Genomic DNA, 19,051 nt, shown 5'->3' with positions numbered 1-19,051 from the left:
CACATAAATGGCATGAGAATAAACAGGCTTTTGGGTAAACAGGCTGTGTCAAAAAGACTTATTCCTTCCAGTGCTGGGACAGGCAGAAGTCCCAGTCCCTCTCTTGCTCTCAGCTTCAAGCCCCACCTGATCGTCCACATCTCCTGACTGGCCCTACCAGAACCATATTCTAGAAGGCCTGGCCCATGCACACCTTCGACGCTGCCAACGATCACAACTCCAACCATGATTCAGCCCTTTATGCCAAAAACACATTAATCCACATTGAATCATCATCGATGCCCTGAACCTAATAGTCTTTTCAGACTTTACTGTTTATGTGAATGATACTCTTTGCTCGTAATGGTATCAGATTTGTGAACCTAAAATGTGTTTTTCATGTTTTGATTAAAGAAAAAAAAAAGCAAGGAACAACAAAAAATCAAATTATACAAAGTTTTCAAAGTATCTATTTTAAGACCACTTCACTCCCACACCCTTCCAAAATTCCCAGTTTCCAGAGGAAAATAGCATTAATTTTAATGTTTTTTTCTTTCTGACACTTAGGCTTTTCTTCTGCTTTTAACAAAAATCAGATAGTATACATATATATAATATACATATATGTATATCTGTTTACAACATGCCCCTTTCACTTAAAGCTTATTCAGATCAGTTTATTCAGAGTTACTTCTTTCTCACATTATTCCGTTGTATAGACATACCATACTTAACCATTACCTGGCTGATGGTTATATTTAAGTACTTTTGCTGTCATTTCTTAATAAGGCATATTTTCAGAAGTGAGATTGCTGAATCATACATCGCCTATCCTATGTGAATAATTTTTAATAAATTCTGCCAAATTATTGGGATCCATTTTGGACTTCTTTTTCTTTATACTAATCTTCTCCTTTATAGGCTCCAACTCAAAATCTATAGAAACATCCTTGGTAATATCATCCTCCCATTTAATCCTGGCCTGACATTCTCCTGGCTACATTTTTTAGGTACTGTTTAGATACTAACATGCTTGGACACTGACTTCACTTCCTCACCGGTTTTTGCTTACCTGGTCTCCCATTCCATGCCTTGCAGCCATATTAATCTTCTCAAAAAGTTGCCTTATGCCTATCACATCTCTATAATCTTCCATGAGTCCCCATTACCTAAAAAAAAAAAAAAAAAAAGAATCTTAACCGTGCATTCAAGATCCTTTGCAATCAGGCTTCAGTCTTTCTCATTTTGTCTTTATCTCTCTTATTTAAAAATTAGAACTGTGGCATCTAGAACTTTGACTTAAAATTTAGTATAGCTGACAGCAAAATGTATGTTCTTACTATCACATCATGCTTCAATTCAATTCAATAAGTATTTATTTGGCATATACTCCATGCCACACACTCTATTAGGTGCTATAGAGGATTAACATTTAAAAACTAATGACGCACGATTGACATTTAATCCTGGTGCTTGCCTCCTTGGCAGCAACTGTGCTCTGCGCTATGTGACCTCACCTCTGGCAACATATAGGAGGTTAAAACAAATGTAGGCACCTATCCTGCCTATCTGTTGCTACCTAACAAGCCATCCCAAAACTCAACGGCTTAAAACAATGACAACACTTATGTGGCTCACACATCGGCAATTTATGTAAAGCTCAGAGGAGATAACTTGTTTCTGCTCTGCTCTGCTCAGCATCAGCTATGGTAGCTTAAAGGCCAGGACTGCGAATCATCTGAAATCTTGTCCACCCACCAGTCTGGAGGTTGGTACTGGCTGTTGGCTGGGTCCTCGGTGGGGACCATAACCTGGGACACTTTCACATAGCAACTCTGTGAGGTCTTTCCCCTTCCTTGGTTTCCAAGCATAAGCACCCCCAAAGGGCCAAGCAGTTGTTTTGCCTGTTAGGACATAGCCTCTGAAAGCACATAATATCACTTCCACTGCAGATACAAGCCCACCTAGATCCAAAGGGAGGAGGTATAGACCCCATCTCATGAAGGACTGTCAATGTCACATTGCAAGAAGGTGTCACGTTGCATGTTTGGTGGTGTCGCCATCCTTAGAATACAATCTGACACACCACCTATAGATGTGCCTGTGACCTGTCATGGGAAAATAATTCAGGAAAACCAAACTCCCTTTCAAGTAAATATAGCTTTCGAACAATTTAGACAATGAATATAGCTGCTGGAGATTAATCTGGAAGAACATAACAAAGAGGAGGAGGGCATGATGAAGCATGTGTTCACTGAAGTTATGGGGCCATAGAAACCGAGAGTAAGAACCCAGGTTCTGTTCATTTGTATACATACATATCCCTACCAGGGCATAGTACCAAACACATAATAGATGCTCAGATATGTCGTAGGCAGAAATACATGAATGACTGGAACGGGAGAACACAAAAGGAGGGGTAAATTTGGAGGGGGAAAGATGAGATTCTATTAGAATTATATTGACTTTGAGGTTCCAGTGATAGCTCCCCACTGAGATGTCTGGCAAGCAGTTAGTGAGTGGGTCTGTGGCCCAGAAGAGAGAACAAGAGTTGGGGAAAGGGTTTAGTAAGGCGTGGACAAGGTGAAGCTTCGACTAGATGAGACTGCCAAGAAGGAGCGTGGAGAAGCAGAGGAAGTAGAGGAAGAGCAATGACTAATGCTAAACAAAATAAGACTGGTTAATACTATCAACTCAGAGTCCGAACACCTGGATTCAATGTCTGTAATACCTGATTCACCACCTAGTAACTGTGTGTTTTCTTAGGTTTAGCTACTTAATCTCTCTTTACATCGATATCCTGTCATAACATTGTTATAATAATAAAACCTACTCCATAGGGCTATGGATTAATGATATAGGGCCCGAAAAGTACTTTGAACAGAGCCTAGCATTCAGGAAGTAATCAATGCATACCAATTCTATAACTACTTTTATTTTTTTTAACATCTAAGGTTTAGGAATGAGCAGAGGATGAGACAGAGACTAGTATTGAGAACAAAGGCCCTATGAAACCTTGTATAATAGTCCTGATAAGTGGCTGCAAGTTGTATGCATTAGTGAATTGACAAACATCAGAGGTGCTGATTTTGTTAATAAAAAAGGGGATGACACGGTGAGTTGTATTTTCTCTCCCAACATTTCATAAAGCTTGTGCTTTTTGGGATGGTATAGTAATGTGCTGTGTCAAAAAAAAAAAAAAAAGTGTGTTCTATAGTGAAATAAGTTTGAGAAATGTTGCAGTAAACAAAATTAAGTAGATGTTTCCTTAAATGCATATGCTAATATGAGCCACAGTGTGCTAAGAAGGGGCTAGGGAGAGTATTATTTCCCAGACTCTTGTAAGTTTTTTTAGGGATCATTCTGCAAAACGTGTGTGTAAAACACAACTTCTCAATGCTAGTCAAGGAAGAATCTCTTGAGAAATTTCTTTAAAAAATATGTATTACTGGATTTATTCCACAGATTGTGATTCAAAAGTCTGGACTGGTAATAAGGAATCTGTATTTTTTAATCTTCCCTGGTGTGGTCTTGTCTCTAGGCAACCAGAAAGTGGAATTTTGCCCCTCCCATAATCCATCTCTTTCCAACCTTTTCTGAGATAATACGGCTCCTACAAAGAATGGTAGGGGAAAAAAAAAAAAAAGGTGTGTGTGGTGGGGGGTTATTCTGCCACCAAGGAGATAGGAAAATAGAACATCAACATTCAAGAATACTTCCGCTGAGTTAGCCTCAAGAAGCATGGATCCCAGGCACTAAAAGAAATCTAGAATTTGCCACAAAAACCTGGCAACTCTCCATGTGATCATTCACACTGGCTCCAGAAACCTGTCTGGACTCCAGAAATAAGGTGCTCTGTCTCTCCCCCACTCATTTTCTTTCTCTTTTTCTCTTTCTCTCTCTCTCTCTCTCTCTCTCTCTCTCTCTCTCTCTCTCTCTCTCAAAATGAATAAACATTAAAAAGAAAAAAACAGAAATAAGGAAATCCAATAATGTATCTGGGTAGGTTAATGAGCACAAAGATTCATCAAACACACATAGCATGATGGTTACCTATGTATCTGTTATACTTTTAAAAGCCTTCAGATAATTGAATGAAAGCTAATGATATGATACCAGAAAAAATATAATTATGGAAAAGTAGTTGTAGGCTCTACATGTAAAGAAATTTGAACTATCATTCCATGAAATTAGTGGTAACCGAACAGATTTCCAAAAATTCCCAACAGAACTTCGAAGCAAATTCAGACTAGAATTTTTTTTTTTTTTTAGCTTGCTTAGAACCCATATTTAACACAATGGGGACAGTTGTATTCTTTGTGTGCTTGTATAACATTTAATCTAAGAACAGGCTCCTTACCTGAGATTTACTTGGAGATCAGACCTGAGAATATACAACCTAAGAGACGTTGTCTTAGAACCATTTGGAAAGAAGACATTTTTTTCCCGTGAATATTCTATCTAGGAAGAATTCAGCAAAGAGTGAATGATTTAACATATTTCCACATTCATATTCTATTTCAAAACTTTTATAGTAAAAATAAGAGAAGATAAAAGGCATGGCATCATTTCCAAGCTTCTCTCTACACATTCAAGCAATTATTCATTTTCTATGTCTGGCAGGATGAGTTTGGGCTGTGGTCAGTCTTGGCCTTTTCTGATACCCCTGGTGTAGAGGGGCGGGAGTGAGGGTAAATTAAGAAAGGCCACCCATGCTACACTTTTACAGGGTGGAAAAAAGACTAAAGAGATACAACCACTAAGTGCAGTACATGATCCTAGATTAGCTCCTATAAAGGATATTGTTGGGGGTGCCTGGGTGGCTCAGTCGGTTAAGCATCTGACTCCAGCTCAGGTCATGATCTCACAGTTCATGAGCTCAAGCCCGGCTTCTCTCTCTCTGCTCCTCATGAGATTCTCTCTCTCTGCGCCCTCACTCACTTGCGCCCCCTCTGTCTCTCAGAAAAAAAAAAAAAGATACTGTTGGGACAATTAATTAAACTTAAAAGAAGTTAGTGAATTCAATGGTAGTGTCAATGATGATTTCCTGATTTTGATCCTTATATTGTGAGTTTCTGGAGAATATCCTTGTTTGATGAGTTACGTCACTAAACTATTCAGTAATGACGGGCACCATATTCAAAACTTACTTCCAAATGGTTCCAGGAAAAATATTTGTTGTGTTATTCTTGCAACTTTTTAAAAAAATTTATTTTATTTTATTACTTTATAAAATTTCATTTAAATCCAAGTTAGTTAACATATAGTGTAAAAATAGTTTCAGGAATAGAATGTAGTGATTCATCGCTTACATATGACACCCAGTGCTCATCCCAACAAGTCCCCTCCTCAATGCGCATCACCCATTTAGCCCATCCCCCCACCCAACACCCCTCCAGCAACCCCTCAGTTTGTTCTCTATATTTAAGAGAATGGTTTGCCTCCCTCTCTCTTTTTATCTTATTTTTCCTTCCTTTCCCTTATATTCATCTGTTTTGTTTCTTAAATTCCACATAAGAGTGAAATCATCTGATATTTATCTTTCTCTGACTGACTTCTTTTAGCATAATACATTCTAGTTCCATCCACATTGTTGCAAATGGCAACACTTTTTGATCACTGAGTAATATTCCATTGTGTGTATGTATATATATGTATATATATACATATATATATATATATATATATGTATATATATATATATATACACCACATCTTCTTTATCTATTGTCAGTTGATGGACATTTGGGCTCTTTGCGTACTTTGGCTATTGTTGATAGTGCTGCTATAAACATTGGGGTGCGTGTGCCCCTTCAAATCAGCACTTTTGTATCCTCTGGATAAATACCTAGTAGTGCAATTGCTGGGTTGTAGGGGAGTTCTATTTTTAATTTTTTGAGGAACTTCCATACTGTTCCAGAGTAGTTGCACCAGTTTGCATTCCCGTTTTGCAGCTTTTCTGAAGGTTGAAGTTATTCTAACTATAACAAAACTAAAATTTGCCCTAGTAAATTAGCATTAATTTTATTGTTTGTGTTAGTTTATTGTTGATTTCCTCAGGTTCTCTGAGTAAGCTGTCATATCATTGGAAAACAGTTTTAGCTCTTTTCCAATTCCTGTGTCTCTTATTGTTCTGCCCTTTTACATTGTATTGGCTAATGCCTCTAGAACAATATGCAACAGTAGTAGAGATGGTAAGCATTCTTGACTCTTTCCTAATCTTAATGGAACTATCTCTAGTATTTCTCATTAAGCACAATGCTGATTTTAGGACCAAGATATTCTTTTTAGGAAATACGCATCGATTCTTATTTTCTTGAGTGTTTTTATCAGGAATCTTTTGTCAAAAGCTTTTTTTTTCCCTATAGGGGATAATCACATAATTATTCCACTTACAACTACTGATGTGGAATTTTATATTACTAGATTTCTTAATTCCCAATCATCCTTGCATTCCTGAAATAAATCCCACTTGATCATGGTATATTTTCTTAATGTGGTATTGGATTTTGTTTTCTAATATTTAATCAGTATTTTTGCATTGATATTGGATGATTGCTTCTGAATATATCTAGATATTTATAATCATGTTTCTCCTTACTGCTTCTAGGAGAGCAATCTCCATGAAAAGGAGCTTGGTGACAACAGAAAGGATGTGGGAGGTGGGGTAATGGAGAGATGGAGAGACTTCAGAGTCACCTGCTTTTGAAGGTTGCTGGTCCCCTCTGCAAACTGACTTGGTGACCTTGGAAAAGTTATTCCTTCTCTTCTTCCTTTTATTTTCTCATCCGTCACATAGGAGAATCCACCATAAGAAGTTAGGTGATGACGAAATGTTGTCTATAAAAACTTCAGTACGATGTCTGGCACAATGGAAGCCCACATAAGCATTGGGATATTTTATTACAAATAAATATTTTTCCTCTGCTGATCCTCACATTATTTTTAAAAAAGTGGTATTGTTGAACAGATGCCATATTTCCTCAGGAGGTACTTAGTGTGTCAGTTTAAATGGTCCCCAGAATTTTGCTAGGATTACTGAGCACAGAGGAGATTAAGCAGACCAGTTTCAGTGAACCAGGTTTGTATTTTGTCTCTGCTTTCACAGTTCCCCCTTTCTGCTCTGGAGGTCTGTATGTGAGTAATTAGCACTTGATGAGTGCCAAGTGGGGACAAGAGGGAGGACAGTGAAAGGAATGGAGAAAGAAGATAAAATTTCTTGAACCCCTACTCCACTGCAAAGGCCATTGTAGGTATATGTGCAGTTAAATAGGTGAGGAAAGCTGAACGGTAGCATCAAGACCTCAAAACCTGAGAGGAACCATCTTGAGAAGCAACTTGGTAGGAGCATTGCTTCTCTAAGAGTTAAGATTAGCCTCTGTTCTTTTCTTCTCATTCACAATTTCTCTGGATAGAGGAGAATGAAGAGACACATTCTCTCTGGGTGGAGCTCTTGGCTACTTTATCTCTTAATCAGTGTCCTGAACAGCAGGAAATCGCTCTGTACGAGGTAGCAGTCCTGCTTCTAAGGCCCCTGGGTGCGAAGGAGGTAAAGAGAGTGCTAATTTATTGAGGTATGTATTCTGTAACTCTTTATTAGTGTTGCATTTATTTTACAACCCTTACTTGGGATGGCAGAAACGAAGACACTCTGAACTACTCTAAGATTGGTAGAGTGCTCCCATAAAATGTCGTGGCTGGGCCAGCGAAAAGAGGCTGGCCTAAAGACATTGGCATTTGTGCTAAACCCAGAAAGTTGAAGCTAAATGGGACAGCAAAATTTGTGGGAAGTAGCGTAGTGCAGGTATTTAAGAAACAGGCTCCTCCTGTTGGGATGAGCACTGGGTGTTGTGTGGAAACCAATATGACAAGAAATTTCATATGACAAAAAAAAAAAAAAAAGAAAGAAATAGGCTCCAGGTGGACACAGACACAGGTCTATATATCTTGTCTCTGTCTCTTTCTTGTTATTAACCTTGAACAAGTTCCTTACATTTTCTGAAATTTATTGTCTGCACGATAAGGAAAAAGTACCTAATATACATGTGTTTGTGGCAAAGATTAAAGGAGATAATGTAGGTAAAACACTTAGCACAGTGCCCAGCTTGTGAATCCTCAAACATAATGGCTATTATTATCATTATTATCTGGTCTTCAACAGTGTTCTTTCATCCATGCCTCTGTCTATAGTCTTTTCCTTAGACTTCAAGCTTCATTTTTGAAAACAACTTACTGAGATGTAATTCCCATACCAGAGTATACATCCATTTGAAGCACAGATACCAATGGTTTTTAATGTATCTGCAGAATTTTCCACAACCCAATTTTAGAACATCTCCATCAACCCCAGAAGGAAACCCCATACCCATTAGCGGTCATGTCCTATCGCTCCTCCACCTCTCCCCCACGCCCAGATCTAGGCAACTGCCAATCTACTTTTTGTCTTTATAGACTTGTTTCTTCAGGACACTTTATATAAATAGAATCATATAAGATGTGATGTGACTTGCTTTTCTCACTTGGCATAATATTTTCAAGGGTTGTCTACATTGGAGCATCCTTTCCTTTTTGCTGCCAAATAATATCCCATTACACAGATATACCACATTTTCTTTATCCATTCACCCATTGAAGGACATAAGGGTTGTTTCCGCTTTTTGGCTCTTAGGAAAAATGAAGATATGAACATTGGTATTCAAGTTATATGTGAATGTACGTTTTCATTTCTTTTGGGTATATACCTATGAGTGGAACCCTGGATCTTGTGGTAAGTCTATGGTTAACCGTTTGAGGAATCACCACATTGTTTTCCAAAGTGGCAATTTCCATTCCCCCAAGCCCTTACAAGTATCCTCTCCAACAACTTGTTATCTGTCTCTTTCATCATAGACTCCCCAGGGGGTATGAAGTGATATCACATTGTGGTATTAATGTGATTTTCCCTGAGGATTAATGATGTTCAGCATCTTTTCACCTGCTTATTGGCATTTGTATATATTCAAATCCTGTGACCGTTTTGAATTTTAAGAGTCATTTCATATTCCAGATACAGGTCCTTTATCAGATGTATGATTTGCAAATATTTTCTCCCATTCTGTGGGCTGTCTTTTCCCTTTCTTGATGGTATTACTTGTGGCACAAATGCTTTTCAAGCTTCTTTTTAATACAACTTATGGAAGACTATATTTCTGCATTTATCTCCTACAAAATGTTCAAGCTGGTGGACTTTCTTTTTTTTTTAAGTTTTTAACAAAATTATTTTTCAAAGTTTATTATTGAGAGACAGAGAGAGACAGACCTTGAGCAGGGGAGGGGCAGAGAGAGGGAGACACAGAATCAGAACCAGGCTCCAGGCTCTGAGTTGTCAGCACAGAACCCCACGCGGGGCTCGAACTCACGAACTGCGGGATCATGACCTGAGCCAAAGTCGGACGCTCAACCAACTGAGCCACCCAGGCACCCCAAAGCTGGTGGACTTTCAGTGGGAGAGTTGACCTTGTCCTTCACTGACAACCATGAGGCACTCAGCCTGTAAAAATCCACTACTCTTACTGCTTCCTGACACACAGTCATTGATCCATGTAGGCATCTATCCTCATCACCTTTCCCCTATTTGGTCTTTTGAAAGGAGGAGCACTTCTAGCCAAGGCCAAACCTCCAACTGGGCTCTTGACCCAATTCTCACCCTTTCTCCTATGACCCCGATCCATCACTTAATTCTTCTCTTCTAGATCTTCACCATTTCCCTCTCTATCTTCCCTCAGCTTCTGAACCAGCTTAGCTTGCTCCCTCCTGTTTTGAGAAAAAGCAAAACCTCTCATGACCTGACCCTTCCAATTTCCAACTCCAACCATGATCTCTACCTCACACTTTATTTGGATGCTCTGCTGACATATTCCAAATCAACATATCCAAAATTGAATTCCCTTCCTTGCTTTCCATCTGTTCCACTTCCTGTATTTCCATTCTTGGATAATGGCACATTATCTATCGGCTACCAAATCACACCAGACTCTCCCCTTACCCACCTGTCAGTACTGGTAACTTATCTTGAGTTATCTTGGGCTGATGAGTTATCTATCTCTATCTCTGTCCTTGTGCCTATGCCTATTTCTGTATCTACAAATATATCACAGTTTGAACCTTATTATCTTAAACAAATGCTCTACTTTATTTTCTTAACATGTCTCCCTGGAAATATTGTATAGACCTCTAACTGTCTTTCTGCTTCTAGTTCTACCACCATTAAAATCCATCCTCCTTAATAGATTAAGAACAATTTAAACAAAACCTGATACTTTTTTTGGCATCTGAATGGTAGATGAGGATTGTTACCTTAAAAGGTAGCATGCGTTACTGGTTATGTGATTTTGATAACTCTCTTCTTCTTCCTGAGCCTTAGGTCTCTCGTCTGTAAAATGGGAATGGTAATACTTAGTCTTAGAGTCATTGCAAAAATTAGATGAGGAATATTTGGCATAGTAGATGCACAACAGATGAGATCCCTCATATGGCCGTGGGACCACATCATCTCCTGGGGCATCCCTGAGTCTGCAGAGAAATCTAGACACATACGAGAGCTGAGAAAGGCCTGACTTAGTCAGGAGCTCTTTGGAAAGCTCTTAAGAACAAAGATACTGGCTTCCTTTTCTATAATATGAGATTTTATAAAAAGTAAAAGAAATAATAAAGACAAAGGATCTAACAGGATGACTGACAGAGCATGGGATGAAAAATATAATATAAAGTAACATCAAACCCCAGGTCGAAACAACAATGTTGAGAAACTGCTTCTTCTGTCCAAGTATTGACCCTTACTTGTTTGCTGGCATCTGTTTTTTTTTTTTTTGTATTTGTTTTTGTTTTTTAATATGTAACAATTCTACCAAAAATGTACTTTTGTTGGTAGTGGTTAGTGGCGATGGTGTTGAAATTTGTCATTCTAAAGGATAGTCAGCAGTGGGATTAATAGGATGATCCAAGATGTCTGTTTTTCAAATTCAACAGCAGTTAGTGTTCCCCGAGTGTTAGCTCTGTTGACCTTCAGTTCTCCAAGGTCACCTTGGCTTCCCAGTCATGGTACTTTTCTTTTCTCAGTTTCTCCTTTGAGATTTAGAAGAAGATCCTGATGGAGGAGGATTATACCCAGAGAGAGGAGCCCAAGCAAGAGGGAACTGGTGACGTGCGAATCGGTAAGAAGTCTCGGTGTGCACTTTATTCTCAGAGATTTTCAGTAAATATTTACCAGTACCTATTCTCTGTCATACCTACTGGGAATGATCTGGCATTTTTTAGTGTAAATGCAGAAGTCCAGCAAGCACCAGAAAAAATAGCCGGAGGCTGGCCATCCTTGCCTAGAGCTTTGATCATGTGCTCGCTTACCTCACTGAAGACATGTTGAGGTTTGTTTAGACCAGAGGTTGAAGACAAGCAGTCCAAAGCGGCTGGTGTGGAGACGTCTTTTTCAGTGACTCATCAGTCATTCAAAAATCAAAGCCCACACAAAAAAGGGTGAAATGGGACCACAGAGAAAGGCACCCCATTTCTAGGCTCTCTTGAAGAGCAGTTGATTTTGTGCCTCCTTCCAGGAGGGCTGAGGCCCCACCCCGCTGTTCTTCCCTCCAGCACTGATATTGCTTGTGTTGAAATCTTTGTGACATGTTTCCATGTTTCCCTGCATCCAAAAACAGAATGAGTGGACTCATAAAATGTATATTTTCCTCATTATTTTTTATTATGCCTCAGATGATCAAGTCACCGGGGGGCAAGGGAGGGGCTGTTCAGGGATGTGCTGGAGACCAGGTTAACTCACTAGTATTTCCCTGACACGAGCTGATTATCTCTGCACTGCAAAGTCCTCTTCTACTGGGGGGGAGGGGGGTGATTTCATGCTAGACTTAACTTTTCATTTATTCATCTGCTAAGTTCTAGACATAGGAGGAGTTAAAATAGAAAGCTCCTGTATTAGTATAGGTTCTCCAGAGAAACACAATCTCTGTATAAGGGGGGATGGGTGCTGAGCTGAGCTGAGAGAGAGAGAGAGAGAGACTGATTGATGGATTGATTGATATTACACAATTGTCTCCTGTGGTTGTGGAGCCTACCAGTCTGAGGGCTGTGGAGCATGACCAGTCTGAGGGCTGGTCATGAGCTGGAAATTCAGGCAGCGTTTCTGTGTTGCAGTCTTCAGGAGATTTCCTTCTTCTTTGGGAAACCTCAGTCTTTCCCTTTAAGTTCTCCACTGTTGGATGAGGCCTGATCATGTTAGGGAGGGCAATTTGCTTTATTCAGTCTACCGACTTAAATGTTAATCATATCTGTGGGAGCCTGGGTGGCTCAGTTGGTTAAGCACCCAATTCTCCATCACAGCTCGGGTCTTAATCTCAGACTTCTGTGTTCAAGCTTCGTGTTGGGCTCCATGCTGGACATGAAGCCTACTTAAAAAAAATTTTTTTTAACGTTAATCATATCTAACGAAAAAAATTTTCATAGCGACATTAGAATGGCACTTGACCAAACAACTGGCCACCATAGCTTAGCTAAGTTGGCACAAAATTAACCATCACTGCCTTCTTACTTTACCAAGGCCAGAGATAAAGTTGGGAAAAGCTTTTTGGAGAGCGTGTTTCCTGAACTGTCCCTGCTTATTAAGAAAGAAGTGAATGAATATGACACATGCGAAAAGCCACAAGTAGTGTATTATGATCAAAACTGCCCCTTCCTGCAGGGAGAAGAGGGAGGAAATGTTAAGCTACTAGGTGGGAAAATAACCTGAACTAACCAAATGGCTTATTTTTTATTTGTTTAAAGCTAAGCTGAAGACTCTGGGTTTATTTTACCCTAAACGCTTGATGGAGTCACTGAAGAATTCTTAAGCATTGAAGTGATAAGATTAGATTTTCAGTATTCAAGACCAATTCATATAGTTATTCAACAAATATTTCATTTTTTGCTTTTTTAAAAAATGTTTATTTTTGAGAGTGGGCGTAAAAGGGGGATAGAGGATCCGAAGCGGACTGACAGCAGCAAGCCAGATGTGGCGCTCCAATTCCCAAACCAAAACTATGGAGCATAACCTGAGCTGAAGTCGGGAGCTCAACTGATTGAGCCACCCAGGAACCCCTCATCAAATATTTGACAGTGTTGATCATGCCTGAAGTACTGTGGGAGGCACTGGGCATATGATGGTGACACACATAGAGGGTCCTTGACTTCAAAGCTTAGATTTTAGTGGGGAGATGAGAACAGAAAAGGAAAATTAAATAATTATGAATTTTAGTTAGTACTATTGAGACAAGAGCCTTGGTTTAGAAGCTTACAGTTCCGATGTCTGTCTACTCCTGTTCCACTAGACCATCACATTCCTGCCCATAAGTGCCAACTTCAAACGCAGAGTAATCACTCAGCAACTGCCATTTAACCCCATCCCTTCTCCCACTCAAACACACAGGGTCTTAGATTTGATACTTCCTGACTCTCTCCCCAGAATGTGGATCTTAGCTGTCCCTTTAGACTCTTCCATCTTCCATTGCCTTGGGCGAGGCTTGCCAGCCACACACCCATTGTCCCTCTAGCTCCAAGTCCAATGAAACTCTATCTCCCCTGGGCCCTGGGCTTGCTCCTGGCCTTCTCTGGGAGTGAAGTTAAGAATACCAGGTGATCAATGAAGGCAAACGGGATGGAGAAAAGAGTACTATTTAAGATATTTAAGAGGTAAAAATGGTATGGTTTGGCAATGGATTGGTAATAGGGGTTGGTGAACACGGGAGACTGAAAAAGTTTTCCAGACTGGCAGGATTGGATAACTGAATTAAGGGGGTGACTTTTATTTAATTATAGACTCTAACAAAGAAGGAGGGTTGAGGGATGCACACGGGATAAGGACAGGATGATTTGGGCATGCTGGGTCTGCTGTGCCCAAGGGACTCCCTGTACAGTATGTGATGACCACCTTCCTTCTTGTGCACCCCTCAACCCTCCTCTTCCTTGTTCTAAGGATTGTGACAGTTAGAATGGAAAACAAGGAGTTGATATTTCCAGCAAGAGCAAAGCATTCAACTATTTACGAAGTCCTAGAGAATTTAACATGAAATGCTAATAGCCCATGAGAGATGAAACTTCCTTTTGAGAACTAATTATCAGTGAGTTATTTATTAGCGGTAATGTTGCTCTCCATCCATATGGCTCCTTCAAAATTGACTGTGTAAGGAATTTTCCACCTGGATAGTCACTTTGATGAACTTCAGGAGCCAGATGGGATGAGAGACAAAACTAGCGTGTGCAATAGGAAAACAATAAACCACATTAGGGCTTGTCTTAATTACATTGCCTATTGATGTTAACAGACGAGAGGAATCGAGAGCGCTTAGGTGATTTCTCCCCACCAGCACTCCTGCTGTTGGAGATCCTCAGACTTTATCTGGGCTTTTGTTGAAGAGGAGAGCAGGGGATAGGAGGAGAAAAATGCCCCCCTTTAAATGTATCCATATTTGCCTTCTTGACTAGCAAATTCATCTCAATGTATGTAACTTTTCTCTTGTACTTTGTTGGGTTGATAAGCCTTTTACAGAGCTAACTTTAATATTAATATTAAAGGTATAGTACATTCATCCACCCATGTTTACATACTGGAGTTTCCTATGTCAGTCTTATAAATACAATACCAGTACGTCAAGAATCAGCCTCTTGAAATGAACAATAAGAGAAGGACCTTTTAAATAGAGTTTCTTTTTGTTCCTGTTTGAGAAACAGTAAATAAATTTCGATCATCTTCTTTTGGCATAATTGTAACTCATAAAAACTTGGTTCTTGACAATAGCCAGAAACTCAAATGAGTCTAAAAGAACTGTGCTAGCTATAACCATCACCGTCTGTATCTCAGAAATAAGAGCTTCAAACAACCATTTATAACTTACTGAATACTGACACTAAATCTCTAATCAGAGCTGGGTTCTATACATAAATGTTTTTATTAGCTGTCTTAACAACTCCCCCAAGAGAAACAATGCAATTATCCCCATAATGTGAAACATTATAAAAAGTAAGTGGCCCCAAGCCCCTGGTGACACAACCAGTTCATTGGAATTTCCAGTCCAACACTCGGCCCAAAAGCTAACAGGTACCTGTTTCGTGCTTATTTTGTATGAGAATCTTAAGATCTGTAACTATGGGATCATCATAACATGAAACAAAGAAAGGCAGTTAGGAGTGGGCAGAAGGAGTCAGTGTTTTAAGTGGGCCCTTAATGATTAGTCAACTGAGCAGCCTTGACTTGGATTGACAGCTTTGTTTAACATATTAGGAAACAGAATCCTATTGCTTTATTGGAGTCTTTAAACCCTGTGGCTGGAGCTCATCTCTCTCTTTCATCCTAGCCCCATATAATCAGTTTCTACTTCCTACACAGCCACCGGCTCTTCCTGTATTTGTCCGGTGAGAAGGAGCCAGTGCAAGTTTAGAGCAAGGAAATGACCTAATTAAAACGGCATTCGACATGAAATCTAAAATTCAAAGACCTATTCTTCCCCTCCCCAAATCTGGCCCCAACCCCCCCCGTCTTATCTCTCATGCCTCCATCCATGTCCCATGGGCTCAGGCAGCCAGTGTTACTCACCACTTCCCTAATCAGCCTTGGCTTTACTGTCTCCTTGCTTTCTTAATGCTCTCTCTTCTGTCTAAAAGGTCCCTTTTTTCCCTAGGAAGTTTACATACAAGTAGCTTTCTTGATAGATTCATTGGGCAGAGATATCCCCTTCTCTGAACTTATTTGCTTTACTTTTTTACAGTATGTTTTATAGTACATTACCACGTTACAGTTATATGCTAGGCAGTAAATTCCTTATATAGAGACACATAACAGATGTCTTGTTTTGTCTCCATCTTCCACTCCTCTGGGCACATTGTGTGGAACAGAGTAGATGCTTAATAAATTTGCCTTTGTGTTTAGCATTCCTCATGTTCTGAATCCTGGCTCCTGCTTTGAGTTGTCAGAAGTCTCTAGAACAGTGAGGTCTGTATATATCTGACACATCAATTCAAACACTTATCCCTGACTAACGTGGCTCCATAGAATTGTATTATAGCATAGCATAGCATCAGGGAGTTTGAAATCAAGGAATGGGATAACTGGAGAGAGATGAAAGTCAGATGAAAGAAAAAATGAAGAGGAGAGACAGAGAAGCTGAGTTTCCTGTGGTATTGAGGAGTGGTGCTCACAGAGTATTGCTTTTTTCTGTGATGAGCAGATAAGCTACAAAGAAAACTCCTTGTTTTAAGTCTGCTATACTGGAAAAGTAAATCAATTCAGGCTCTTCAAGTGATTAGAAAAGAAAAATGGGCCTGATAAACACTGCTGGGATAGGTTGATTAAAGTTTGCGCGCGCGCACACACACACACACACGCACACACAAAGCGTCCTTTTCCTACCTGATTCCAATACAAACTCACAGAAAAGGTTGGGGGCAGGGGAGAAAGATAACATTTGATGCAGAAATTAATCAGATGTTTCAAATGTATTTAGATATTCTCATAATTAGAGAAACAATCTTAATAGTTCAAACATAAAGCTGTACAGGGGGGAAAATGTCCACTTTAACTTTGGTTAATATTATGGTGTTAATTTGAAGAGCTAAGGTATTTTGTATACTTCATATGTTTAAATATACATTTGAGAACACAGAGTAAAATCCAAATATCCAATAAGGTTGTTGAAATAAAAAACACATTAAAGATGTTTAAAAAAAATGGTAGGAAGCAAAATCTTTATTTCCATAGTACAATCATTTAATGACTTTGAGCTTCCTGGCAACCAGGATACAAAGGGAAACATGGGTTTACACAGTTCTCCTTAACAACAATGGCAAATCCACTGTGAAAGTAGACAAAATACCTTTTGTAAGAAATGAAGGAACATCGATTTTTTAAGAAAGAGAAACTTTATTTTAGTACTAAATTCTAAAATGAGTTTATGACGTGGAACTCAACATAGGATAATCCAAACAAAATGGTTGATGTCATTGACAACAGTTCCACAAGAGAAGACAAGTGTGGTTGGAAACGACTCTTTCAGTGAGGACTTTAAGTATGTCAGACATGGAAAGAAAAGAACTGCATGATCTCACTTATATGTGGAATCTAAGGGTCGATTACATAGAAGCAGAGAGCAGAAAGGTGATAACTGGGGGCAGAGAGATGGGGAAAATGGGTGGGGAAAGTGGGGAGATGCTGGTCAAAGAGTATAGAGTTGAAGTTAAAAGTATAAATAAGTCTAGAGATCTAATGTACATGATGACTATAGTTAATAATATTGTATTGAATACTGGAAAATTGATAAGAGGGTAGATTTCAGGTGTCCTTACCACCCACACAAATAAGGTAACTATGTGAGAAGATATGTTAGACTTAGTAAACCTTTTACTATTTGTAAGTCCATGAAATCATCATGTTGCCTTAAATATATACCATTTTTATTTTTTAAAAAAGGAAAAAAAAACCTACACTTTCGTGTGTTCCCTGGGTGCTACCTATCTCCTGTGGAAAGCATGGTGCCTTATCACATTCATTCATTAAAATACGAGTCAGGTATTATCAGTCTCATTTTTCAGAAAAGAAGCTTGTTTCTCAATGAAAGTAAGTAACACATTCAAATGGGGCTGAGTCAGGGTTTAAACCGAGGGCTGTCTGACTCCACGACCAGTGATCTTTCCATTGCACTCTGCAAATAAAAAATTCTCGATTCTTTATACAGGCTTGGGGCACCTAGGTGGCTCAGCCGTTTAAGCTTCTGACTTCGGCTCAGGTCATGATCTTGCAGCTTGGGGGTTGGAGTCCCGTGTAAGTGCTCTGTGTTGACAGTTCAGAGCCTGGAGCCTGCTTTGGATTCTATCTTCTTCTCTCTCTGCCTCTCCCCCACTCATGCTCTGTCTCTCTCACTCTCTCAAAAGTAGGAATAAACGTAAAAAAATTAAAAAAAAACAACTTGATTCTTTATATAGGATTAATATCAAAGAGAACATCAGTACAAGTAGCTGTTCCACAAGTTGGACTGGGGTTGAGAATGGCCCAAGTTACTAGCTACAAAGATGTGTTAGGCTATCACTGCAGAGAGAGGAAGAGATGTTCAGGTTCAGGACATGAGTTAATCAGGTCCAACTGGTGTTTGCTGATGAGAGGGCACAATAGCAAAATTAATTCCAAATGCAATAACTCATAAGTAATTTACAATATCACTTTGTGCAACATTTCTCCGCTTCCTACTTCAGGGGAGGAAACAGCAAAGTAAAATCAGGTATTGCAACCACTCCAGATCCTAGAGAGGGGGACAGGGAAGGAAGTTCGATTGTTTACAACACCAAATCCTACTGGACAATAGAGAAGGGCAGATAGAGTGAGGTGTGGCTCTGGTCTGGGATTACTTAGGGGACTTCATTGTAAAGAACCCAGGAAATGGAAAAAGTAGAAGGAAAGAGCTCATTTTTTTTTATATTTTTAAAAATATCATAATTAAAAGAAATTCTGATAATAAGAATTATTACATAATAGCTGGTGTTACATTTTGAGTGTCTTCTCCACATTTTAAGATGCTTGGGGTCTGCATTTCACATTTAGTTTAAGCTTTGCACCTTTCGGGGGACCGTTTCATCTCAGGCACCCGTGGAATAATGAAAGCTATTGAAAACCACATGAACGCAAGCAGGAGTGAGACGTACCACTGGCTTTAGTCACTTTAAACAGTCACCTGTTGGGATGAGCCCTGGGTGTTGTACAGAAACCAATTTGACAGTAAACTATATTTAATATAAAAAAATAAAAATAGGATAAAAATTTTAAAATAATAAAATAAAATATTAGAAAAAAAAAGCCACAGTGAATAAATACTCTTTGAGCCCCTCCCATGTATGTGTCTTAGAGTATCATTGCCACAAATATGAATCAAATGATCCCTCTAGCCTTGAAGGAGGTTGGCTACAGTAAAAGAGAGATGGCAACAAATAAAACAAGGCAGTGAGAGGGGGCCAATGAGGATCAAGTTTTTTGCTTTGTGATTTACAAATTAATCTTTATAAAGAAATT

The 19,051-nt window shown here is 39.2% G+C and overlaps 1 protein-coding gene across 2 annotated transcripts in view; it reads left to right on the top strand.

Annotated features, from left to right (window-relative positions):
• Nucleotides 1-19,051, top strand: part of PHLDB2 (pleckstrin homology like domain family B member 2) — a 229,864-nt gene that overhangs the window by 95,783 nt on the left and 115,030 nt on the right. The window contains exon 2 of one of the 2 annotated variants that reach the window (XM_047876112.1): nt 11,077-11,171. The exons of the other annotated variant lie outside the window; for it this stretch is intronic. Within the exon in view, the coding sequence (XP_047732068.1) occupies nt 11,108-11,171 (64 nt within the window). The 5' untranslated portion in view covers nt 11,077-11,107. The remainder of the gene's footprint in view (nt 1-11,076; nt 11,172-19,051) is intronic. 2 annotated transcript variants of the gene reach the window in all.

This window comes from Prionailurus viverrinus, chromosome C2 (assembly GCF_022837055.1).
Source record: "Prionailurus viverrinus isolate Anna chromosome C2, UM_Priviv_1.0, whole genome shotgun sequence".
Lineage (NCBI taxonomy): Eukaryota > Metazoa > Chordata > Mammalia > Carnivora > Felidae > Prionailurus > Prionailurus viverrinus.
Note: the sequence above shows the minus strand (reverse complement) of the source record. Positions and strands in the feature narration are given on the sequence as shown.